General features: G+C 38.9%; 1 protein-coding gene across 5 annotated transcripts; it reads right to left on the bottom strand.

Moving 5' to 3' along the window:
• Positions 1-1055: 1055 nt before the first annotated feature.
• Positions 1056-26239, bottom strand: col21a1 (collagen, type XXI, alpha 1). Of its 5 annotated transcripts, none has more exons than XM_038737079.1 (29): positions 26085-26239; positions 20652-20779; positions 19902-20462; positions 19563-19728; positions 19253-19481; positions 18403-18576; positions 16711-16788; positions 15566-15649; positions 14276-14338; positions 13788-13841; positions 13635-13688; positions 13501-13554; positions 9215-9268; positions 9078-9131; positions 8944-8997; positions 8519-8572; positions 6790-6834; positions 6625-6678; positions 6466-6519; positions 5447-5500; positions 5171-5242; positions 4769-4804; positions 3997-4041; positions 3154-3186; positions 2917-3063; positions 2734-2788; positions 2460-2651; positions 2298-2375; positions 1056-2179 (listed from the first exon to the last, which is right to left on the bottom strand). In XM_038737079.1, exons 2-29 carry the CDS (start codon positions 20746-20748, stop codon positions 1992-1994), a joined length of 2883 nt encoding a protein of 960 aa, XP_038593007.1. In that variant the 5' UTR covers positions 20749-20779; positions 26085-26239; the 3' UTR covers positions 1056-1991. The 5 variants fall into 5 exon arrangements, 4 of the variants coding, with proteins under 4 accessions (XP_038593007.1, XP_038593010.1, XP_038593008.1 ...); XM_038737082.1 differs by having other exon boundaries at positions 18403-18573; XM_038737080.1 differs by having other exon boundaries at positions 26068-26233.
• Between the last annotated feature and the right edge of the window lie 314 nt (positions 26240-26553).

The raw sequence follows: 26553 nt of genomic DNA, 5'->3' as shown, positions 1-26553 counted from the left end.
GCCCGGTCCCATGATGAATGTGGCGTTTCAGGAGTGTAAAAGGAGACACTTGAAATCCGAGAAGCCGTCTTAACGAGTGAAAGAATAATGACAGAGCCTTTTAATCACCTCAAGTTATTGAAGTCCGCGCGTTTTATAGGAGTGGGCTCCAGCTGAATTCAGCACCAACAACACGCATCCTGTTTTATACTGTGTGGGCTCAAACATGATCCACCTGGATGCTGTTTAAAAAAATTATTTTAACAATACACCAACAAACAAGTTGGTCAGCTTGTAATGTGCTGTACTTTAAATGATACAATACAATCATGTAGGAACAGATCAGATAAAAATAACACAAGGACTGGTAGGCTACTGCAAATTCAGTATTAGGTGCAACTTCAGGTCTTTATAGTATACAGTGATTCACAATTATTAAAAAATATTTACCTCAAAAGCTGACTTTGAGTGTATAGTAAAGTTAATTTAAAGCAAAGAGCTTTAATACTGAAATCTCCGCTCTCAAAGGAGCATAAGTAAGCAATAGGCTATGTTAAAGTAAGTAAAATAAGTAAGATAATTAAAAACAAATATTCAGAGGTTTCCATGTGATGGGTGGCTGCTGTCCAAAATGAAAAAGGGAAGCTCTTTCTTAGGTCAGGTAACTCAGGGACGGGCTACCACAGAGCGCCATCTAGTGTACAAAGCCGCAACACCTAAATTGCTATGACACGCTTACACACACACACACACACACACACACACACACACACACTGCAGACAGAAGCTTAGCTGGAGCTGCACTTGTATCCAAGTTTCCTATTATGCTGCGTCCTTAGAGGAAGGACCATAGGGAAGGACCCAGGTGATGGTCTTTCTTTTTTTCATTTGTTTCCATGGCCATCACAGTTCATCCTTTTTGATGCTGCAGTAAAAAGTGGCAACGTTCACACTCACAAGCACACGCCACACCCAACGAGTCAAACAAATTTCCCAAGAGGAAGATAAGATTGGTGATGTGTGGGAGTCCTGAAATAAACCTGCAACGTGAAGACCAAAGAACAGAACAAACTAAGTTCACAAATCATTAAGATATTTTAATTCTAGTTTAAAAAAAAAAAGATTCATACAAAAGTCACTTAAAAAAAATAAAATTACAAGAGCTGTTTAAGACATGTCACTGCTGAAATACATAGTTATGACTCTTTTTTTATAAATAACAATGAAATACCTGCTACAGTAATGAAAGGTAAGCCACAGGGACATACATGATAACATTTGAAACTAAAATGTCAGCATGTTCTTAGATGGTAAAACTTTTTACTTCCTAATTGGAATAAAATGACACGAGAATGAATGAATGAATGGGTATTGTGATATGGGGGGGTTCCTTTATCTTGCGTGATACACAATATTAGCTGTTGTAAAAAGGTTTTCGTAGAGGGTTAAGTGCTTAACAGTCAGTTTGAATGCTTTAGGAACACAGGCTTACAGCAGCTCATAATCAGCTTCAGGAAATCAAGCTCACAGTCTTGTGCTGAAACCATTTTGATCCAACATAGAATTTATGTATTACAGAAGTTGTGTTTTTTGGAATGGAACACAACCAACCACACAACCAAGTGCAGTGAAAATCTAGAGAGCGACATGCAACGAAGCAACACCAGGGGCCAATATGGGAAAAAGGACCAGCCACACTGGCCACAAACACATACAGGACATGAGTTCAAGGTGCTCAGATGAGAGGCATTAAATGGAGCCAATTATTAATTCTCTTAACACCAATGAAACCTCAAAACATGCTCGAAGACATGTAAAAAATAATAAAAAATATCAACAGAGAAAATATGACAGGATCTAGTTCTGTTGATTGTGAGATCACATAAAAGGTGTAAGAAGAGGTCTGTTTTGTTTCCACGACAGAGAGAAACTGTGAAGATGAGAGCTTCCTGAGAATGGCTGTTTGTTCCACATCAGCTCTAGACTGGTGCCTGCTGTGACGCTACATTACGTCAATAGTTTGGCCCTTTGCTGTAAGGATCCCGTCTCATCATGCTACCATAGCACATGGATGGATCACACACCCCAGGCTCACCAGGGATGCCAGGACTACCACTTTTGCCCTCTGCTCCGTTTAGACCAGGGGGTCCAGGCTTACCTGGAGGACCTGGCTTACTGTACCCCTGGGGACCCATTGGACCTGTGGAGATAAAAATAATAAACCATGATCAGTTTAATGGAACAGCATGCAGTAGTAAAAGGTGAACTTCCACAATTTCTGATTAATTATTATATAATTACAATAAAAGTCACTTTACCCGGAGGCCCGGGTGGCCCTTGGTCTCCAATGGTGGTTCGACCAGGGCTCCCCTTCTCACCGTCGAAACCTGGTTCCCCTACAAACGCAAATGTTCTTGCTTGAGAATCCTTGGAACAGCTTTACTAACAGACTTACCAGTTTACTTTGACGCTGATTTTACCTTTCAGCCCATTAATACCAGGGTGCCCTGGCCGACCAGGGTGGCCCGGTGGTCCCCTGGAGCCAGTAAGTCCAGGAAGGCCCCTGAGTCCTTGGGACCCAGTTGGTCCTGGAGGACCAGGAGATCCAGGCCGGCTTTGACATCTGGTACAGCTACTCTGCTGGCTGCCCAGCAACAATAAAGGCAGCTCGGCTAGGATGATTGACAAAATATTTCAAATGCGTGGTGAGAACACACAGAAACACATCATCAGTCAGTCTATACTGATACTCACACAGAAGAATCTCTCTGCAGATTTGCCGAATGTGATTGTCTGACATTTCACTAGCCTGGAATAAAAAGTAATGGATCATGTGGATTTTCAGTGACTGTCCACTCAATATTAGATATAACGTCATAATAAAAACCATTATCAACAGTCGTTAGCTGTTGGTAGCACAATGTGTAGTGCACATACAGATCTTCCTTCAGGTCCAGGTGGGCCTGGTGGACCTGTGTCCCCCTGCAGCCCCCGGGGCCCAGGTAGGCCTGACTGACCCGACTGTCCAGGCCGTCCCACTTGACCTTCTTGACCTCTCTGCCCTGGATCCCCTGCTGTCCCTTTCTGGCAAAAATACCACCTCAGTGTTAGCAATACACACACCAGTTCAGGTTGGATGGAGGTTAAGTGATTAATGCATTCAGCTTAACATACCTCTCCTTTTAGTCCCATTGGACCAGTGGAGCCCTGTCAATCAAAGGCAGGAAGTCATTAAAAAATAGAAAGCACTGAGAGGGCACATACTTTCAACAAGTAACACACTCCTCAAAATGTGTTATTTTGTAATAATAGAAAATCAGCTTCTAGATCAAAATACACAGTGACAGACAATCTTGCTGATTTTTGGAGAATGCCTACATATTGGAAATTTTAGCGTTTATGAATGAAAATTTGAAGCAAGTCAGACTCAAGACCACCAGGCGGGTATCAGGCTGATCTAGCACTACCTGTAGACTAAAGGGCATCAAATATTGCAGATTCACTGAAATGTCATCTATATTCAGTTACAGTCGCACCTGCATGTGTTCAGGAATTATGATAGTTTACGTCAGACCACACCTTCAAGACCTTGACTTGACTTGAGGTTCCAGTAAAAGGATCATCCTTACGCAGGTATACAAATTTGCTATGTACCAAACATGGTGAAGACTTGATGAAGAGTGGTGACCAAAAATAATTTCGTTGCGAAGCCTAACAGTTCAGGAGTTATGAGTGATGATTAAAAGTGCCACATGGTGGCGTTATTTACAAAGTTTTTGGGCTGACCTGCCATGTAACTGAAAAGGATATAGACCATTCTTGAGGGAGGTAATTAAAATATTGTATATTGAATATAAGTTCATCTTTGTGCAATATTAAAAGAAAACCATTTCAAAACACACAGTAAAATATTTCATAAAATATCTTAGTGATATTATTGTGCATTTCTTTTGCATAACTTGTGTCCATTTATTCTTGTGTCTTCATCATACAACAAAGGTGATCTAAGAAACTCACATGTTCCCCTGGCCAGCCATGCTCTCCCTTTTCACCTTTTATTCCCTGGTAAGAAAATCATTAGATAAACATCATGAAAGCATATGAAATCAGTGTTTCAACCACTGGTACTGCAGGTTAAAACATCCCATTCAAAACATAATGATTGATACATATTTATAGCAGTATTTATTGGTGTTAATATGTTTTAAACGCGACACATTAACACCCATTACATTTGATTACATATGATTACACTATGAGTTGATTTTGTTTTCATCGACCGAAATAGATCCAGTTCAGCGTAATGGAAAAAAACACATTTTGGAAGACTGTTAAACGGCACATATCCAGTTATACTTCCGAAAGACAAAATATTGGAGAAATATGAGTGTTTTCCAAACCATAATCAATAGATGTACCAAGGGAGGCTTTATTTCCACTGGATTCTTGAAATACATTGATTTCTATGTTAAATTAATTAAAGAAAATATATTCCTCCACTCACAGAGGTAGGCTACTGACAGAAAGCCTACCGTGTTAAATAAGACCAATAATTACTGGTTGAGTTCCACTGTGTGTGTTTTAATAAAACGGATCAGTGGCAGTTATTCTTTGATCTGTCACCCAATGGTGATAAGTTACACCCATGTTTTTTTTTTAAAGCTGGTGATGGGCTCTCAGCCTCTCAGTTGAAGTTATTACTTTAGATTAGCATTACAGTATCTGTTCAGGATCTATTGTGATAGTGTAGTATGTGTTGATAGCAGTGTAATTTTGACTCAAATCTTACCGTCTCTCCTCTCTCACCTGCATTTCCTCTTTGTCCCTGATAAAAAATAGACATTGATTATAACTTTGTAGTACATTTTGAGACCAGTTCCACATGATTTACAGAAAAACTAAATATGATATACTTTATATCACCATGAAGACTTCTCACATCCGGCTTATTTAAGCATTTTACAATAAAACATACATACATAACTAAATATTAGTTATGTAAGTTTTCCAGAATATTAGATATGAAATTTATGTTTGACCAGACTGGGTTAACCCTGACTAGTAAACAACAACAAATTATGAATCATAACAACAAATGATAAATTTAATTATTTCGTAAATCATATATCTGAAAAGGGGAAGAGACAGCAGTGTTACAACACTGGCAGATAAAAACATATAGTAGAAATACCTTGCTGCCCTTCAGGCCTGGCATGCCAGGGTGCCCCGGCTGACCTGCTATTCCTGGTTCACCTGCACTCCCCTTTAATAGTATTCAGTTTAACACCAATCATTAAAAACAAGAACACACTTACATAGTGTAGTGGTAGAAAAGACTTCCAAAAATACTTTGTTTTACGTTGTGGATAATACATTTATTCACTTGCAGCTTTATTGATTTAAACAGTATATTAAATCAGACATAAAGCCACCTGGTTCATAATAGATTATTTAAATGCAGACATACCACAGGCCCTGGTGATCCTTGTGTACCTGGATTGCCACTTTCGCCCTTATTCCCCTTGATTAAGAAATAAAATGTATTATGTTACAGAAAACTTACAATGAAGTAACATCCTAACCGCATCATATCACTGACTGGACTTCAGCATACTTTCATGAGGTTTGGGTGCAGCTTGACGTTTAATTGTGTCTAGTCGAATGCTTTCTTTTCCAATTGAAGCCTCAGTAATTGCAGTCTGAAGCTCGGCCATAAAATCTAAGTATTGCCTGCCTGTCCATAAACTAGCTTTTCACTTGTGTGCCATTTACCAATACACATTGGCTTGTTTGAGGCAGATCAGCTAATGAAAAGTGATTAGGAGACAGAGTGCCCAGACCAGACAAGCCCAGACTGCTTACATTTCCACTAAAATTCCACTGACGAAAGCAGAAGGGCCGTATCATCGCTTAATTTAACACTGCCGGTGTGGCCAAGATATCATTACTTGTGCTAAAGTCTATTTTAGTAAAATAGTGACCAAACAAAACATGAAGTGCTACTGACCCAAGCAGCTTTCCGTGCATTTCAGTCACAGATTTAACCTTATCGAAACTAATGACACTGTCCACTGCAATGCATTTTGTATAGGCTGGATGATAAAGGGCTTGGGAATGTTAAATATGCCACACTGATCTGCAGTACTACATTGTGCTTGGACTTGACTTAGATCATGACATGGCTCGGCCTGCACCTTGTCGGTTGCTAATGCCAGCTTGTGTGGATTGATCTGTGGTATTGACTTTTCTGGGTCACAGTTTAAGCCAGTGCACTCACAGCTCCAGGGATGTAGCAGGAGATAAACTCACATTATATTTATTGCACAGTTTATCCATTTTAAAGCCTGTATTAAATCTGTTTGATGTCTGTTATTAAGTTCAAAGTCAGTCATTAATTCTGCTAGCTTCATTGTAGCTTTGCATCACTAACAATAGGGCTGTTTGAAGAAGCTCAGAGGAAATTTTCTAACAGGCACAAATGATTACCTTGGTTCCAATTGGTCCTTTTAAACCAGGTGCACCAGGTAAACCCATCTCACCCTACAGGATAGTGAAAAAAATGGTTTGGTATTTCTTTAGATTCAGTTTTAACACTTTGGTGTGCACTGAACCTATGCACAAAAAAGTCTACAGATGTTAACTTACAGGTGGCCCAGTTGATCCTTTGAAGCCCCTGGGTCCTGGCAAACCAGCTTCCCCCTTAAATGAGAATCAAAGACAGTCAAACATGATTACAAATATTTATGCAAAACCATTGATTGGTTTATTTTGCACCAACATTAGGGACTTGTCACCTAGTCAGTAGCTCACCTTTTGTCCGTTCAGGCCTGCAATTCCTGGCAATCCAGGCATACCCTGGGAGCAAGGAAACAGATTGTTCTCTATAGCAGATCAGTTGAAATGTTTCTGTTTGTCTCATAATATAGTCCTGTGTAATGTCTCTAATGTGCGCTAGTATTATCTACTACTAAAAGTTTGCAATATTCAGTAGAACATTTTTAATAAAAAAGCATGTTTTCGTGTGCAGTGTTTCTGAACCAATACTAAAAAGCAGGTTCCAGTTCATTTGAAATAAGTGAAGTAATTACTTCATTGCCCCCCGTGATCCTGTGCGCAGGATAAGCAGTTGACCATGGATGGATGGATGGATGGATGGATGGGTGAATTGCTTCAGTAACAATTGTAGCCAATTGCTAAATAAAATCAACTGATTGAACTGACATTTGAAAGAGATGTCTACCAAAATGTTATACTCCCAAGTTATGTTTTTTTCGGTTGGAAACACAAATAGTTGAGAGTCATAGTGTTTGTGCTTTTTAAGGCTAAATTCTTGGTAAGAATAATTTTGTAAATCTAATCACCCCCCCCCCCCACAAAAAAAATAAAAATCTTTTCATTTCTGTGCACTAGTAGAGCACTGTCTAAGGTTTCATCATTGTTTCAAATTGTTTGACCCTTAGAAGAATTGTTTGCATTTTATTTGCTGAGAAATGTAATAAAACAAAAAGTAGTTTTCTATTTTAAAAAAATTTAATAAATGGTTTAGTACATTGGAAGTTTATGTGGTTCAACACATGCAGCAAAACTACCCTGGAAAAGCTCTTTAGTTTTTTGTTTTAGATTTTTTTATTTTTTTTATTTAGATAAATGCTTGCAGATGCTTAGTGGTTGCCTCAGACTGCAGTTTGAGTAACATATGTGCATAATGAACAGATTAGACAGGCAGGCAGAGAGGCAGAAATATAGATAGAGCCACCCAGACACTCAGACTCAACCTATAGGGGAAGAAATCCTCGTACTGAGACCCTACACTGAAGTGCTAACTTCATCTTGTTTTAAGTACAGTACTAATCCTGTCTCCTTGGATACATCGCTAACTCTATTGTTCTGTTGGGGGAAAATGGCTTACACGCTGGTGGAGCAACTGACTCATCTTTTGTAGGTCCATCACAAACTTTTGGATGACTCTTAATTCATGATCAGTGGGGTGGCTGCCCAGTTGAAACACTTTGTTCCTAAAACAGATTTGCCAGAGCACCACAGCATTCCCTCGATGAGTTACTTTCACTGGCTTAGATTATACTCTGAGCCTGCTTGTTACATAATAGGGTTATCCTGGGATGAACTACAGGGGAAATACCCCTAATTTACTGGCTGTCAGGGGTACTCTCTCTACTGCAGTATGTTAACACACTGCAGTTTTACTACAGTGAAAAAACGCTATGCATGCAAATCTGTGATCCATAAAATCAGCTCTTGTACAGTATTGACCTGTTTTGCTCTTCTATTACTTACCGGATAATTTCGTGTCAGCTACAATTTGTATGGCATTTGTCCTTGAAGAACTTTGTACACCATAATGAAAAGTACCACCTACATAAGGTTCTCTGTTTTTAGCTTCAGAATGCTTTGCTGAAGTTTCATTCATACACATCACATTTCTTGGAGTATAAGTAAAGATATAAGACAATAACAACAACTCAAACTACCTACAAAATACCAAACATGAACAATGAGTAATGTCTGTTTAATGACTCACAGGATGGCCTTCCCTTCCATCAGCACCAGGAATACCACTGGCCCCAGTTTCTCCCTTAATACATTGGAGAAAAAAACACATTATTAATATATTTCATTTTAATCCAAAGTCCTAATGATGAGCCCTATGTACGCATCATTGTCTCAGATTCTTACATGTCAGGTTAGATTTATTAAATAGACATCTATCTGAAGCATGGAGAATGCCTTTGATGTTTACAAAATATATCAGATGGGGAATGGAAAAAGTCAAGAGGGACACCAGTGCTGTATGACTACATTTCCATGGTTGCCAAACATCAACAACACAACTTTTGGAAACAGCAAAGTCTGTTATGAATGTGCACGCTTAGCCAACCTCATGCCTCTATTATTCTTCTAATCCCTGAATCAGCATTCTGTTCTGTACTGTCAAAACAAACAGACCTTTTGACCAGGACTCCCTGGAAATCCATCCTTTCCATCTCTCCCAGGTAGGCCCTGAAATCAGAGAAAAGGCCTTTACACACGATAATTGCACGTGTGCTCTGGTTTTGATTCTGAATTTTTTTTATACGTACAGGTTCTCCTGGATAACCTGGTGGCCCAGAAGGTCCCATACTTCCTTTTTCTCCCTGGAAATATTATGGCATCGGGTTAAAATTGTTATATTTCTTGTGTCATGTCCAGTGACTGAGCTGATTGTCTGCACCCTTACCACTTGACCAGCTTTTCCCGGTAAACCTGCTATTCCCGGGGATCCAGTTGAGCCCTGAGAAAAGATTTGGAAATCATCATTAGATGTGATCTAAAAATAGTTCCTATCTTCCGTGGTCTAAGCTTGCCTGGCTGATCCAGACTTTCAGACAGTGATAAATCTGCCGCTCATTTGACAGGAGCATCCGTGTTTGTAATAAAGATGCAAAACACCTCAAAAACTCTTTGTCAGTCAGATCAGGAACCACAAGTTATACAGTTTGGGACAAGAGCACTTCATAGACTCATTGTAAAGTCTGCATGGTCACACATGCAGTCAGTATTTGACATTAGTCAGCAGTGGTCTTGTTTTTCTGGGATAGACAATGACTCCATCAGCTATTTGGACTGAAACTTAAGGGAGTAACCTGTTTCATTGCGTCATTCTGGCATTTAAAAAATTGCACTGGTTGACCTAAAACTAGATGTTACTATCTGTTGAACAGTGCCAAAACGTGGGGGAATGCTGCGTCACTGCATTTTCACATTTTCAGAATTTAAAAAAAGCATTTGGAACAAGGTTGGACATTACATAATTAAATTTTTCCAGTTTTTGCATTCCATTCAAAAATAGGCTAATCAAACCATGATGGAACAAATTACTCTACATCGTACAACCAATTGACGTATTCATTAATGCCTGGCTTCATTTGCAAAAATTATGTGCATAAAAAGACATTTTAGTCAAAGCATGGACAGTTTCCTTCCTTCAGTTTGAGCTGAATTCAATATTCAGTTAGCAAACGGGTCCCACATGTGTTCATGTCCCATTGGTATCAAAACATCTCTGCAGCTGTGGCCATCACTACAGTTCTGTTTGCTAGGGGAATTCCAGTCCAAAAGAGTCCAATGAGCTACAGTATGAGGCATTTAGACGCTCAGGGTGCTGCAGCTTGAGCAGAAAAGACATAATCATGGAACCCAATTCTTTATTTGTCTTTATGCTGCAGTTACTTTTACTGTGTTCTTGGGTTTATGTTGCAATTGCTAGGGAGTACCAGTTTTGTGACAACATGGAGCATAAAACAAGGGCAGCTGCTAGCACAAGTAGTTTATGCAATGACTCGCACATCTCTGTTGTGCAGGAAAGCCTGCTTTCTAGCAGCAATAAGGAGCTTTTTCTAACACGCATGCTTATTCCCAAAGCTGGATTGTGGGTTTTCTATCAGGAACAACATGATTCCTGTCAAAATGAATGCCGCCAATGTACGCTTTTAATGAACTACAGAGATTAATAGCACGGACTGGATGCCCATATAATTAGCAATGAAATGTTCCTTCAAAGTTGATGAATGACTGTGGTTGTGAACAAGTATCTCAGACTGTGAATACACAAACGTAGCCATTTTTTGGCAAAGTGGCTAACAGTCTTTCTTCCTCTTGTGTCCTTGAATAATGTGCTTCTGACTTGATTTAACAGACATCTCATGTTTCCATTCTCTAGATCCTTTGCCAGGAAAATTAGACTACACCCCTGGGTGGTCTTCCAATATGGCAACAATTTGGAAAGGTAGATGAGGATTCCCTCCTTAACTTTAAGAGAAGATTACGTGGCTCCCTGCTGGTTGAAGACCTCTTGGTCCTCAGAGATTGTTCTGTGGTGCATGGAGGGTTTTTAGCTTTCCTGGAGTGAAAACACCTGTGACCAAAACATGAGGGCCATTTATTTACCTAGATCAAACATTTTGGAGCGTTTTCACTTGGCCCCTATGAAGAATATTTTAAAGTTTAAAGCCAAATGGATATAGTTTGAATTATGGAAGAGCCAAAGGCACTGAAGTGCTTTGCTGTTTCATATAAAGGGTGATGCTTTACAATGTCGGTCGGTCAGTCAGTCAGTTGGTCCGTCCACCACATTGGACCAGGCATGATAGACATGTACCTGCTTAACATCAGTATGTTGGCATTGTCATCATGAGCATGTTACGATGCTAACATTAACATTCAGCTCAAAGCACCACTGTGCCTAAGTACAGCCTCACAGAGCACAGAGCTGCTGTAGACTCCAGAAGGTCATTTTGTTGATGCATTTATTACTATAAGTTGTTTTGGATGAGATGTGGAGAGTTAATGTGACAGTGATGTGTATAACTCAGTACATGTGTATGCAGATGTAGATGTCAAGGACTATTTCTGATCCACACGTGTCTGCGTGTATAACATGTCTTGCATTAGTGTGGAAGTACTATGCTCAATATGATTTGCAGTGATATATTGACTTTATGTCCAGAAGCCACACTGATCTAGTTAGTTTGAGACTCAGAAAACAACGTTCTCACACAAATCAGTTTTCAGAAATTGCAGTTATTTCTGAATTTAACTTGAACACATTTGACTGGTGGTGCAAGAATATATATATTTTTTTATCTACAGTAATGTGAATATTTTACCTTACTGTATTAGACTAGAGCTTTTCTTCCTCTTTAACACATTTGACAGCTGTCTTGCTTTGCAAGTGACGAAAATCACTTGCAGTGCACCTTCTAGACACTCATCTCACCATGCATGATGCCTCAGACCATTACACTGATTAGATGTATAATTATGGGATTTTAAAAGAGCACTTTGATAGACCAGTAAAAGCCGTGATCCTGTTTTAAGCATAACTGGAAATGAAATAAAAAAAGATACATTAAATCCACCTGGTCTTTATAAGTGCAGTCTCCCATTGTGTTCTTTCTCTTTGTGTTTTTGTATGGCCAAAAGTATTCCACCTAATCAAAGGAAGTTGAGAAGACAGTCTAGTAAAAACTTAATTTGATACATCCTGCCTTTGTGTGTGAAACCATAATAATGGAACAGATGGTATATGAGGAGTCGCTCCAGGTGCAGACATGCGTCGCAGACAACTAAGACAATTTTCTAAATGACATTAACTGCTTGAATTGTTCTCCACTTCAGCCAACTAGCAGGGCCCCCCTGTGGTTACACTGATTACAATAGGAGGACAGAAGAATGATATGACAGATGCAATATAGAGGGGATGCATTACCTAACTGTACCTCAGAAATAACACTAAAAGCAAAATGTTTTTCAGATGAACATCAAAGAAGCAGATGAAACATTAGAGCAATGAAAAAGTTCTGGATAAGGTTTTAGGTCTGTTGGGATTCTGCTCGAGTCTGCTGTGACTGTTGAGCTGAGGTTTTTCTAGCACTCAGTGAGCACAAACTGCTGGACTGACTCCCCTTGGTGTGGATTAGTCTCAACTTGCTCCACTTTCGTTTGGACTGGTCGTGGCAGCTGACACATTTAATCTCACAGGTGCTTTCCCCTTGTGGTTCATATGTTTTTGCCTTCTTACACATTGTTGATGACAGCTGCAAGTAACGCGCAGCATCAACTGCATCTATGTTTTCTAGTCTGTGTGACTAAACAGTAGGAGAAGCAGCCACTTACTGTGGGTTAGTCTGCCTTTGATTTCTGAACTTGCTTTGTTTTTATCTAACGTTAAGAGATTCTCCCCTTTCGCGCCTTAATGTGGAAGCCGTTGAGCTGGCAGGTTTCTTCTGATAAAAGAAGACTCATCCTTAACAATATAAATCCATATTGTAGACTCAGTTGGGGTTTCTGAAGGGTGATTATATCTTAGGATCTCAGGAAATCATGCATGTTGCCTTGATTCATGTGACACTGACATTGACTCTCTTCCTTGTAGCTACACCTCAGATCTGTAATCTGTCTGATAACTATAATTATCAGAGGCTACGGATTGAGGAGCAGACTCAAGGCAACAAGAGAAACACGATACACCTCTGGCTTCCTAAAAATAGAAGAGAAAGTACACCTGTTTCAGGTTTCTGGTGGAAAAGGCAGAACGAAAGTCAGGAAATATGAACACATTTAAAAAGTCTCTGATGGCCCCAGTGCTCTCTCTACAAAGTGCTCTTGTCCCACAGTACAGAAGTTGTGTTTTTCACTCTCCCAGGGGATCTGGCTTTATATTCATAACATATGGTTCCTGGAGTGATTGATGCAGTGATGTTCGAACGTTTCGAGTTGATGTGTCTAGCAGGGATTTCCTGTTAGTCCTACATTTGTTCTCATAAAAAGAAGATTTACCTAGACAAATCAAAGTGTGTTTTGTACTTTATAACGATCACTACCGAAATAATTTTTCATTCAGCAATTATGCTCACTTTCCATGCTTTGATTCAGTTATAGATAAATAAGATTGAAAAACATTGAGATGCCGTATTAGCGAGCAATAACGCAGTCACCACTTTTTTGAATAATTAACATCACCACCTTCTCTCCTGTTAGTCCAGGTGATCCTTGTAATCCAGGCATACCCCTCTCACCCTGAAAGAACAGACTTGTATTACAAACTTGGGTTTTAGCGATCGCAAATTAGTGCCGATGATGCTTTTTGACCTTCCTACCGAAACACCAGGCCTCCCTTGCTCGCCTTTGTACCCATCCGGTCCACGTGGACCCTGACAGAAGTAACAAAGGAGACCAGCTTCACTATTTATTATTCTTGATGCTGAATTGTAATTGAATTAAACATGTAAATTAAGTGTCATTCTCTTTACCTCTACTCCTGGTGGACCTGGCACCCCTGGGCTTCCTCTAATGCCAGGGATACCCTTAAAATGAAATGATAAGACAAAAGATACACAGATTTGGTTAAACATTTGAATCCTCAACTGTGTGCATGTTCTCTGAGTCAATCTAGGCTGCGGGGTGGACTCTTTCTCTGAATTTTGGATCCTGCTGCTGTAAAACATGTGGTTCACTTTTGGATAGGTTTCATCCCACTATGCTGCCACCAGTGGTATAATCAGAGATGTTTTTTATTTGCCCATTGGAAAAATAACTAAATAATTATATCTGCCCCTGCGTTTTAACATTCTGGAGCAGACCCTGACCACATAGAACGAACAAGCTGAAATTGTAATGACCTAATGGGTTACATTAACTCAGTTTCTTATAGTTGTTTTTGGCTTTTTCTCGAATGTCGTGACCCTGTTGTTGGCGGTTATGTTCTGTATGTTTGTATATTGAACTATGTAGTACTCACAGGCTTACCATCAGCACCAACAGGTCCAGGCTGACCAGGTTTGCCAGTATTTCCTTGTTCTCCCTAAAAAAAGTACAATGAGGTAATTTAATCAGGAGTAACTAAAACAAGTTTTTTGGATCATGCAACCTCAAAGCAGCATAAATGTATCCATTTAAAACTTATCTGGTAACAATATGCTTTCTCTGGCGTAAAGTGTTGATTTGATTAATCTATAAACCATGCTGAGCTAGCTGATTTATCTAATGTAAGATGCTCTTGAACACTATGTGGGGGGTTATAAGGAACATCTGCAAGCCAGCAATGGCCCCAGCATTTTGGATCAATTACTAACTGTAGTAAAAACATAGTGGTGCTCTTATAAACACAAACATGCCTGAACCCATGTAGGTTTTATTAACAAAGAATTTTGTTGCTATGTTAATATCTCTCTAAGGTCCTTGTGTGAAGGCTTTTATGACCGGGGCACCTATTATTTGGTTGATGCCCTGTGATCAGTAAAGACGTAGATGTAGGTTTTATTCCCTATTTTGGTAATTTTCCATTCACCAACCAGTGTTTATCTTGGGTAGAGGTCTGGTTTGCTTTAAGCAAACAGTACAGTACACCAGGATCTTACAAGAATAACCATAATTTACTCACAGTGACAAGCCGCAATTTGCCTAACTGGCGGAAAGAGGCAATTTGGTGAGCCCATAATTTGTAAAATCCGATAATGTTTTCAGTAGGTACAGTGTATTTCAGAGATAAAGGTGCTAAAATTTCCCACACAGCAGTGTTTCTGGCATAAAGGAAATCTGTATTTACAGACAGTAATGACTGTAGTTGGATTTGACCTATTGGTAAAGTGCAACCTTGTGTGCTCATCACTTAATTATCCAGCCCAGACAGGAGCATTTAGACATTAACAGCACACGTTTCCTGAAGGCTAAGCTGTGAGAAGTTTGTGCTCTGCCTACCAACAGAAGCCTTAGTCTCTTTGTCATTCCTGAGCTTATACATAAACCAACATTGTTAAAGATTAAGTTGTTCTTCTTTTATTTAATCTTAACAGAATACCACAGTTTAAAGTAAATATTTAACCAACTGTTAAACACTGAGGAGCTGGACAGTGTAGATGTGCGAAACCAAAAACAGACTCCACTTTCTGTTAGCTCACAGCATAGTGAGTGTGTTTTTGCATTTCATCTCTGCTCATAGGCTGGTTTTCAGTGTAGCAGTATAGTAGTAAGACAAATAATGAAATGAAAAATGTAATTTAAAGAGGAAAGAACATTTTCAATAACTGACCTTTATTCCTGGAAGTCCAGGCGGTCCAGGAGGACAAACACAAGGTTCTTGAGTTGGTTCACTGTAATCAGTTCTGATGGAGCACTGTAAAGAACAAAATTAATAGATAGTGGAAAAGACCAAGACAGTGGGTGCACATACCAAATCATACATTTGAGAGCTGCAACAATGAGTCAATTTATCAAATAGTCAGGGGACAGAAAATTATCAGCAACAATTTTAACAATGCATTCATCATTTTTTGGGGTATTTTTTTTTTAAAAAGCCACAATTTTTGGTTAGCCTTTCTCAAATGTTAGTATTTGCTGGTTTCCATACTCTTCTACTCTTCTAAGATGTCTCCTTGGACATTTTTCATTAGTTTTCTGATGACTAATTGATTAATCAAAAAATGTTTGCAAAACTCCAATACTAAGACATGAGAAAGCATGTTTACATTCAAATTTTTAAGAAATACATTAACCCTTTTCATCACAAAAAAACTTGAAGTCTGTAAATGTGAACTGTAAACTGGCCTACTTTCAGTTTTTTAATCCAATGTGGTGCGATTCTTCCAAAGAGGCAACTGATAACTGAACTTTGAGATTCCATTGCAAATAAACCATTGAAAAACACACAGAGACAGCAGGGAAGCGGTGGTACTTGGCAAGCATTTGTAACTTTAGGCTTTTCAACTTGTGTCTTTTGATAATTTTATCCAACAGCCTTACATTAAAATAGTAATTTGGCACAGGCTTTGTGATTATAGCAATTTCTAAGCCAACATAATAATGAGCCACTGCTTCACAAACACAGTTGGAGCCAGCAGACAATAAAAAAAATATACCGAGTGCAAAATGTTTGAAGCTGAGCCATGGGTCCTCCTCCAACTAATTATTTTATACATAAACAGATGTGACTTCAACTGAATATGCTGAGTTTACACTTTCACCACACAATATTACAATACACTGTACTGATGAAATATAAAGAAAGAAAATCATTTTATGCCATGCAGTATACGGTGTAGAGTTAATTAATGGTGAAATTGTGCAGTGCATTTCAGAGCAGAAACAGATGTGGTTGGACAAGGTGAGAAGTAGGTGTGAAGAAGTTGCTCTTGGACTGAAAAACAAGTGCAGAGCCAAGCAGACTCTTTTACTTACAACTCCTGGTATTTCACACGCTGTCTCTCGAGTATTCTGCTCAGGGTCACAGTAAATGCGAAGTTTCTGAATTTCAAACTAAACAAAAAAAAAAAAAAGAAAGAAAGAAGAACTTCTTATTAGAAGCACAACCTCCACTGTTGGAGATCCTAAACACGCTAGCAAAAACAAACAAATGTAAATATGAGGGTAATTTTGCAGTTTTATCAGTGCTTTGCCACTAATGAACTGAAATTGCTATTGTATAACTGTTAAACAAAAGATAAGTGCCCGTTATTGAGCATTGAGTAGGTCAGTGTTGGCAGACCTCCCTCAGTTTTTGGAAGTGTTCTGCAGCAACGTTACACTGTTCTTCCATTATTTGGTATGTTGTTGATGTTAGTGGTAAAATGGCTCCAGAGTGTCCCATAGACTTCACTTATGATGTGAGCAGAAAGATGATCCTGACATATGATTTGTATTATTTCCAGCCTCATGAAAGCATAAATCATTCTAAAAAAATATAGTTTACATTTTGTTAATTACAACGGTGGCTTTTTATTTGGGTTTAAACATGATCAGAATGTCTGGTCTGATTATCATTCTAATGTAATGTTATTTAAAATTGCATTGTGGTCCATTGTGGTATAGTTTTAGAGGTCCAATTACAAAACTCTGTTTCCAATTACAAGTGTGTTTATCCAGAAATTATACTTGTATAAGTACATTTACTTTGTTAAATGACTTAAACCTACATGATCCTTATAACAATGGATCAGTACACACAAGGACATTCACCTCCAAGATGTGGGTCAAGTTAATATCCACAGCCATAATGATGTGTCAACATAGGCTGGCATAGGAGAAGTAAAAATCATGAATGATGTATCTTATTTTTCTTTCTTTCTTTTTAAACAAAGAATTTTCTGCATAGACACTCTCCTATTTGTTATGGAATTCTGTTAGTGATTAAATCATATTATTCTTTAAATATATTATAATCACACACAGCGAGTTCTACGAAGGATTTTTGTTTAAAAATGTGCTGCATTATTTGATTTAGATTTATTTTATATGTATTTTATTTCATCGACTGTCATTATGGCCACAAAGGCAACAATGCCAAACCTAGCCTAATTGGTTACATATGTGTCAGAGGTATTTTAAATGGTCAATTTGTGCTATTGTTTTATTATAAAAGGTGTTACATCATGTTGACAATTAGAATAAAATGATGCATTGTGCAGAACACATTTATTCTTGTTTCCCACATTGTTATCATTATATTAAAATGTTATATTATGTTTGCAGAGATGTGTTTGAATCAATGTTAAAGAAACTGCCCGCTATATGGCCTTCTGCAGAGCAAATTACAACACAGCACAGTTATGATTTATTACAAATACAGCATTATTGGGGCAAAATGTGCCAATTGAGACAAATAAAACACAGATTAATAAGACCGTGTGGACAAAAAGGCTCATTTTTACGAAGGATTTATTATCCACAGAGTTAAGCTTGTCTCTTAGGAGGCAGCAGTAAACAGTGCTGTTACCGTTTGATGCATAAATCAGTACTGAGTTTGCCCCATTCCTCACTAAACAAACTGTTCCCCGTTTCTATGGTCATGTTGACTTACCTCTGGATGACTTCTCTGGAAATCGAACAACATTTATTTTATGAAAATAGGGTTGTTGATGTTGATAAACTCACTGGCACTGTTGTTTCCTTTCTGACATATTTTCCAACTTGGGTTTTTCCATTGATGAAAATGCCGACAGGGGGCTCCAAGGATAGGGTTTCAATTTCCAGGTCATCGACATAAAGAGTAACATCCTCTTCAGTGACCAGCAGCCGCAGCTGATGCCATTTCTCATCAAACAGCTTCTTTTGCCATAGACAAAGAACAGGAAATAGTTATTAATGCAATGTGGCTGGTAGTGAGCTGATAAAGGTATTAAAAAATAAACAATAGAATAGTCTCTCTCCTGGAGGGAGTGTGTACAGTGCTGTCATTGCTGCAGGAAGCAGGAGAAAATCAGTAACTGATTGGGTTAGTTTGATGCATTAAAACCTGGACAGTACAAAGTAGTCATGGTTATGAAGCATTTTTTCAGTATATTGGGGCATTTTAAAGGGAAACCCTTCCTCAAGCTCAGAAAAAAAGCAAGGCAGATGATCTGAAAGAGTTAAACTATAATATGAAAATGCTATTTCTTCCAGGGTAAGGAAATATTCATAAAGATGCACCGTAGGCTTCTTTTCTAGGCTACTTTTGTAATGGTTAAATAGACTTCTGAAGCTCTACAGGTTTATACAGGCTGAACTAATGTGAGAATGGGAAGATTAGAGTTGATTGAAAACAAGTATTATGTGTGGTTGAAAAAAAATGCTTCTTGCAGACTTTAAAAAGCTCCTAGAGAGCCACAGAAGCCATTATACAAATGGATCGGCAGGCTGTGTAGTACTCTCTTTGGAAAGTAAACTGATCTTAACGTGTAAAATCAGTGGAGTGATTACTATTAAGACTGTTTCAAAGAAACAGCATACAGTGTTACTTTACCCGTGCTGTCTGTTGTGAAAATGTAACAGTTTGAGTTCCACTTGGCGCTTCACTGGTCGTCGTGAACATGACGGTGCGGTCCAGTCCATTTAGTGTCACCGCCATCTGAGGTTTCCCATCTCGCGTCTGTATTCTCCACACGTCCCACTCCTCTATTGCCACTGATCCTTTATACCTCAGTGTGGCAACAAAAACATAGGATGGAGGCAACCCATCAGGAAAAAGGTTCCTGGGTGACCGAATATAAAAGTCAAGTCAACTTATGAATGCACTGGTGGTGATGAAGAAGGAATAAAAGCAAGAGGATTACCGCGTAGCTTCACTCAAGTCGACACGAGATGTCACTTCATAGGCCTTGGTGCCGTAAAATGCTCCTTGTGTCTTCTTTGTTTTTTTTGCTAAATTTAAATGGAACAGAATATCAAAACCCTTCTCATCGCGGGAATCTACAGGAATTCTTGCTGGACAAACTGTCTCTGCAAAATAGAAAAATAGACAAATTTAGGGATGAATGGAATAACAGAAAATAATGCAGACAAACTGTCTGAAGTGAAGATATACCACTGATACTGTCATGGTATTATTTGACCTCATAATATTTGAGCAGAACGACACTTTTAGCTCCACACTTTATTCAGCAGTTGCGTACCTTCACACAGTTTCTGCCGTATGATCTGTATGATCCTGGAAATCCCTTTGTAGTCCTCAACAGAGAAGACATAAGTTGAAAATGGCTTGTTTGCAATGTCCCTCAACTCGTCGTCTTCTGTCTCTGACCCAACACCGATTGCAAACATAATGACACCTTTTTTCCTTGCTGCCTCTGCGGCCTTCAAAACCTCATCTTGAGACTTCCCATCTGTGAGGACAACAGCAATTCTGGAAATGCCTAATGGGCCGCGTTCAGACAGGCCAAACAGTTTGTCTGTAGCAAACTTAATGGCTGTCCCTGTCCTTGTGTTCCCCCCCATGTACTCAATGGACTCCATCGCTTTGATGAGGTCTTTGTTAGAGGAGTACTTCCCCAGAGGTATTTCTAAAACAGGGTCATCGCTGTACTGGACAACTCCAACCTGGGTAAACTTCTGTCCAATGTTGAAGCTTGTTGTTATGTTGACAAGCCATCGCTTTACTATTTCAAAATTGACATCTTCAACACTCCACGAACCGTCTAAAATAAAGACTAAATCACCCGGTGCAGTCCTACAACCTGAAGCAGACAGGAAATAAACAATCAGCAGTGTAAAATATTGGTTTCAAAAACAATGTCTAGTTTGGTGGAATACATTGAAAAAATTCATTTACAGTACATTGAATCAGTTGTATGCATTTGACAGATTTTAATGTATGGACAACAAGCAAACAAAGTGTGAGAAAATGAAAATAGAAGCACTCTTACTTCTTAGGTCTTCATCTTGAGCTGCACTAAACAAATGGAGAAGCATGAAGCACAGGCATCTTAAGGCACAATGCATGGATGTCGCTTTGTAACCCATTATGCAGTAATATCGAGTTCCAGTTGTGCACCTACAGTGGAAAGGGAAAAACATGCTTTGTGTTGCAGGGGAAAAGAAAGAGACATTGCAAGCAATTGTGACATGTGGTCCCTGTGTTATTCTTGCCTTGAGAGACATTAATGTCTCAGACTATTGTTTTCCCAATACTGAGATGCTTGGTTGCCATTTATTCTGGCTCATGCCCTCTGCATAGACTTTAAGGTCGAAACTATACCACTACCTGAAATTTCAAGTCATTATTCAGGTTGTGTGATACCTGGAGTAATTATGAACCCACTTGAAACTAAATAAATGATTCAAGCATAGTATACATATGCAAATTAGCAGCATTTGTGCATTGTGGTCATGTTGTCCCTCTGGGTGATGCACCAAAGTTCAACCTGAGAATCAAATGAAGGTGATCTGATTTAACTTTGGATGAATGTATTTGAATCAAGCATGACAGCAGGGAGTCCATTCATAGATACACACTAAGCATTTCTAATGATTCATTTTCTACATTAATTTTAATGTTATTATTATTAATAATTATATTATTTTTGGTAAGGCTTTGTTATTATTTCAACAGTTCACATCCTGGTTGATGCATTTAATATGGATCTATACAGTGAAAAGCTTTTTTTGGACAGGAATTGAACATGTCCTGATTTAGATTTTTCATCAACTCAACTGAACACTTTGCAGAAGTACAACCTCCAGGATAGGCATTAGTACACAGGAGTGGACACATACAAGCTGACTAGTTGCAAACAATGTTGTATGCATTGTGCTTAGCTCAAGGCCCAAGTCAAGCACAGAACAGACAGGGCAGTTTGTTAATTCTTTGGGGTAATTATGAAGTAGAAAAATGGCTTCCAAATGTCAAAATAATGGAAAAAGATACTCAACAATAGTCTCACTACTGTTAGTATAATCTACTGGTTCAGCAGAAAATATGTATTTCTTTCTTATAAACTGTATTATCTGGCCACTTGGGGGCAGTGCAACAACAACTACATAGTATCGCCTTATAAAGTTGATATGGCAAACATGTTCGCAAACAGATTCTTATTTATCCAGCAGACAACATGAGTATTCATTTGGAGTCATGTTAGAGTCTGCCTGGTAAATGTTTGTCCAATAGTCACTCTCCTTTTAGCTCTACCAACTCCTGAGAAAAATATTTGGCTCTTCATATGCTAGATGCCGCTCTATGTCCCCTACCTAGTCACAGTGTTTGTCTGTCTGGGCAGGTTTGCACACAGTGGGTTTGTCAGAGCGGAAAACAGCTGCTACTGGAAACAATGTTGATGAGAGCCAAAACAAATACAAAACAATGTGCTGAAAGACTATAAAAAGCTTAGCAGAGTCGGGTGAGAATTCTCTGTGGGTTTGTCACTACGAGCAACCCATTTTAAATTACACATAGTTATCTGATTAATTTTACATTATGAAAATATTGATTAGAGCAGCTTTAAATCCAAGTTAAATGCTATTTAAATTAAAATGACAGCCATTAATAGCAGAATACATATACATTTTACTTACAAATTACTGGTGTGGACATCTGATTTTGACACAAGGATTCATGATTCATGATTAGCACTGTCTTTTTTATAATACTAAATCACAATAAGAAACAACAGAGGGTACCATGCTGTGTTAAGAAGGCAGCACCACACATTTGCCACCTACCCTGAATTTAACATGGATTGAATGTCACCGGGGCTATCAAGTGCAAATCCCATCAGCCCACACTTTAAGTTATATTCACTTCCTTCCTCCCACTTCTGCCACAGATACTACAGTACCACCCACAAATCACAATTCACTTACTTACGTACCACTAAGTCATACTCTAAAATATGGACTACAGTTGAAAAGCCTGCTGGCTAACACTGGCACATTTACAGAAATGTTGATTAATGTGCACCGTCCTTAAATAAATAAATGAGAAATGAGAAAAATCTGCATCCACCCTCCATGTGGCGCACTCTATCTTTCCAATCTTGCTGCACAGCCTCAGTACACCTAAGCATTTTCCTTTCAAGCCTCATCTACCACATCCTCCCATTGGCACGGTCAGCTTTACTAAACAAACAATTCACTGAAACTCTGACCACAACTACTCTTGAACCAGTGCTCACTGTTTCCTGTGGGATCATCAGCTGTTTCCTCAAATCCGCTGCCATTTGCCAATCTCTGCCCGCCCTTGGCCCAAATACAATCTGCCTACCCAGAAAAGCTTCACTCCTACACTTTTCCTCCCTCAAGAATAAAACCAATTGTAATACCTTGCTTCCCATCAGCAGATGAAGTCATTTTAACCAGTTACTGTCACAAGCTGTTTAAGCACATACAGAAGTTAGGTCACCAGGTGTGTCAGTCTTGGACCATTATTAATTTACATCCTGGCAAAATTAAAATGTAATTGAAAATGTTGGAATGTCTGAATATTTGCATTTTGGGATGATGTTAGCTAAACAGTTTGTAGATATGATTAATCTCTTTTAGTTTGCTTCCATAGTTTTCAACTCCCTCCAGCTCTTCTGCGTAATTCATCCGCTGTGCCAGCTCTGCTAAAACAGCCTCACTTGTGCAGATAATTTGCCCTACAACTTTTTTCTTCCTGACTGATTGACCCAGTCCATATTATATCCTGGCCCTAAGGCTCCCCGTTCTGCACCTGCACAACTATATCCTTGCTGTATGTCTGGGGGCTGATTGTTGAAATGCTGCTCCTACACTCCAATATAGTCTCTATTTTATGTGATTATCAGAATAAATGATAGTATTCTGAAGCTCTTCATATAAAATATCTAGATATGGTACCTGATCTATCCATCTAGCATATCCAAACATCTAAATGACCAGATTTGTCAGTGCATTCCAAAATAACCAATGTGAGGGTTTTCCTGATCCTACCATCCGCAGAACAAAAATACACTACAATTTTTTAAATTTAGCAGCTAAAACAAATTTAAAATCTCACTCAGATTTTAATAAAGCAGTGTCAAGGCAAGTGCAACACATGACAAAATGCTGAGTTTTTCCTTTTAACATTGATTCATGCCAATCACAAAACAATGGCATGTTACAAACATGCTTTTTACTGAATATTTGTATGTTAAGTTGAACACTTATATCATGGCATTTGCTGCAAACAACATCTAGTAGCATAATGATGGTTGTGTTCCTGCTCATGGAATTAGAGATGAAATGGGATATTAAGCCAGTTACTATGTGAGACATCTTTACATTTGGGCATAATCAGTTGGAGAGTTGCATGTGAGCTGACAGCAGACACTTTATCATATGTTCTTTCTGTGGCTGCTCTATCAAATTATCTTTTATAATAGTTTCCAACATGTGAAAGGAAGAAACTGCTGACATCCTCAAAGGAAACAAATGGAGACCAGATATACTGCATACAGTATAAAACAGAGGACTTGTGGAAGGAATTTGATAGGAAGGAAGTGATCATACACCTTCTTCATAGCTATTTCTGATTGTGATATGTGAAGGTCAACGAAACAGTGGCTAGGATGTAACCCTTGGCCTCCCAAATAGTTTGAGTCCGGTGCAGCCAACGAGGGGTCACGGTCTTTAACATGACTGCATTTTTCCACCATGTAAACTCAGCACTGAAGTAACACAGTTGAGGGAGGCGTTAAGCAGTCATAGTTGTGTAAGCCGTTTTCTTCAGAATTTTCCTCCACTAGAGAGCTGGAGGAGGTTGCTGGAAAACCCCCTCATTGGCAGCGTCCAGCCAGGATGACTTTCCCCTTGACTGACTTTCCCCAAACCGACTGTTTCTACACCTCTGCTCGAGCCACATGGATTTCATTTACACTGTCAGACAGTGAAATTCCGGCTGTGGACTGTGACCAAACACATGTAGTCATGATGAAGAGAAGCATCTTTCATCCAGGAATAAAAAACGCAACATTACACGTGCTGCGCTACAATGCTTAAAGCTGGAATGCAGGCATAATGTAGCAGAATTAACAGGTGCACTTGTGTTGCAGGTTAGTATCAGACTCCACTGATCTCTGAGGTTATTGGTGCAGCTCCAGGTTTTTTGGTTATGTTGATTGAATGGCAGAACTGTAAAGCTAGTGTGCATAAATATTGAACAAGACAAACGTTCTAGCTGTTAATACAACTACCACATGACATAATTTGCAAACTTAGTAAGATTAATGTGAGACAATTTGGTAGCAGTTTAGCTCCAGCTGGATTTGCTGTTCAGGAAGCTGCCGAACAAATGATATCTCACATTTCACCAGATAACATTTCTCTTGCACAGGGTGGGCGACACTGAGTCATCACACACATTTTAACCACAGTATAACAAGTTATACCTCCCTTCAGATATCTCATTTAGCAGAAACCATAAATGCAATTTTTTAATTATTGAGCTCAGGAAGAAAAAAAATTGTTTAGTACCTGTAGTTTATGTAACGCAACTGCAGGCTTTAACTCCACGTGAACTGTTGAAGTTTTAGTTATCTGATGTAAATTTGGCAAAAGGAACTTCTTCCATTCCAGAAACAACAACTGCTGTTCAGCAAGAAACAGTTGCCAAGATCAGGGGGATTTTTTGCTGCCAAATTCTTCAAGCAACAAGGGAAAGCCAAGCCCTATCAGTTGTTGTCCGTAGATATCTGTTCAACTAATCCAAACAGTTAAATAATGTCTTGTAAAACGTAAGCTCGTAGTTAGCTTATCACTTTTCAGCCAATATGTCCACTTTCAAATACTTTCAGGTATTTATTACTCCAGTCGCAAATATTATTGTTCTTCATATTCATGCAATTCTCACATCTGTAAAAAGAATTGTGAGAACAATACATGAAATTCCGTGGTGCACTGTGCAGTATGCCTGCACAGGTTCAAGAAATACTTTTACGAGAAGTGAAATGGCCAGGAAAAACCTTGAGATGATTCCATTCATTCTTTGCATGACAGTAGCACAAACAAGGGACTGATATCTGAGCTTAATGTCTTCAATATGCAACTGCAGCACCACAGGCTACTACTGCTCCAGGATACTAAAGTAAAAGGTAATAAATAGCTAAAGTATTTCTAATCTGAACAGTGTTAGCACTTCATAACACAAGGCACACTGAAAAATAAATGAAAAACACTAAAATCAGCCCAACAGGTGCAATTTCATTATCAAAAACAACCTCCACAGATTCTAATAATCCAACATGTATCTGTCTACTGATAAATGAAATATTAAAGTTGCATCTTCATGCATAAAAACTGCAAAACACAATGTCTAAAATTCAGATATACTATAAGTTGCCTCACAGTGAACGAAAAGTTACCGGTAAGCATCCACGCCCTTGTGTGAATTCCCGTTAATCCTCTCATTGAGAGCCAGTGATCAATACTGTTCACAGCCCTGGATTTAGAGAAACTGCATTTGGAGAGAAGTGCACATGTTTCTCTGCTGAATGAAAGCCTGCCCTTTCCAGCAGCTCTCTCTGTCTCCTCTGTTTCTGTCCTTCCTCCCCACCCCACCCCCACCCCCACCCTCGACCCAGACTTTTACTGGCCTACAGCCACCTTCAATTATCATGGGTGGAAAGAGAAGCAGATAAGAGCATGAAATAGTGAAGCAGACAGCCCATCGCTGACAATCCAAAAGGAAAATAGTAGTAATGAGCACAGCCTCCTTCCAAGTGTTGAGGCTTTGGATCGGGTGCGGGTTGCTAGAGGCATAACCAGGTAACATGCAGTTTTCTGGTTGCAGGACAAGCACAAGATCAGCCAACACGTTTCAGTATACTGACA

This window comes from Micropterus salmoides, unplaced genomic scaffold, assembly GCF_014851395.1.
Source record: "Micropterus salmoides isolate LMB-PRFRI ecotype aquatic unplaced genomic scaffold, ASM1485139v1 Ms_hic_scaffold_22, whole genome shotgun sequence".
Classification (NCBI taxonomy): domain Eukaryota; kingdom Metazoa; phylum Chordata; class Actinopteri; order Centrarchiformes; family Centrarchidae; genus Micropterus; species Micropterus salmoides.
The sequence above is the reverse complement of the archived record's forward strand: the minus strand, read 5'-3'. Positions and strand labels throughout refer to the sequence as shown.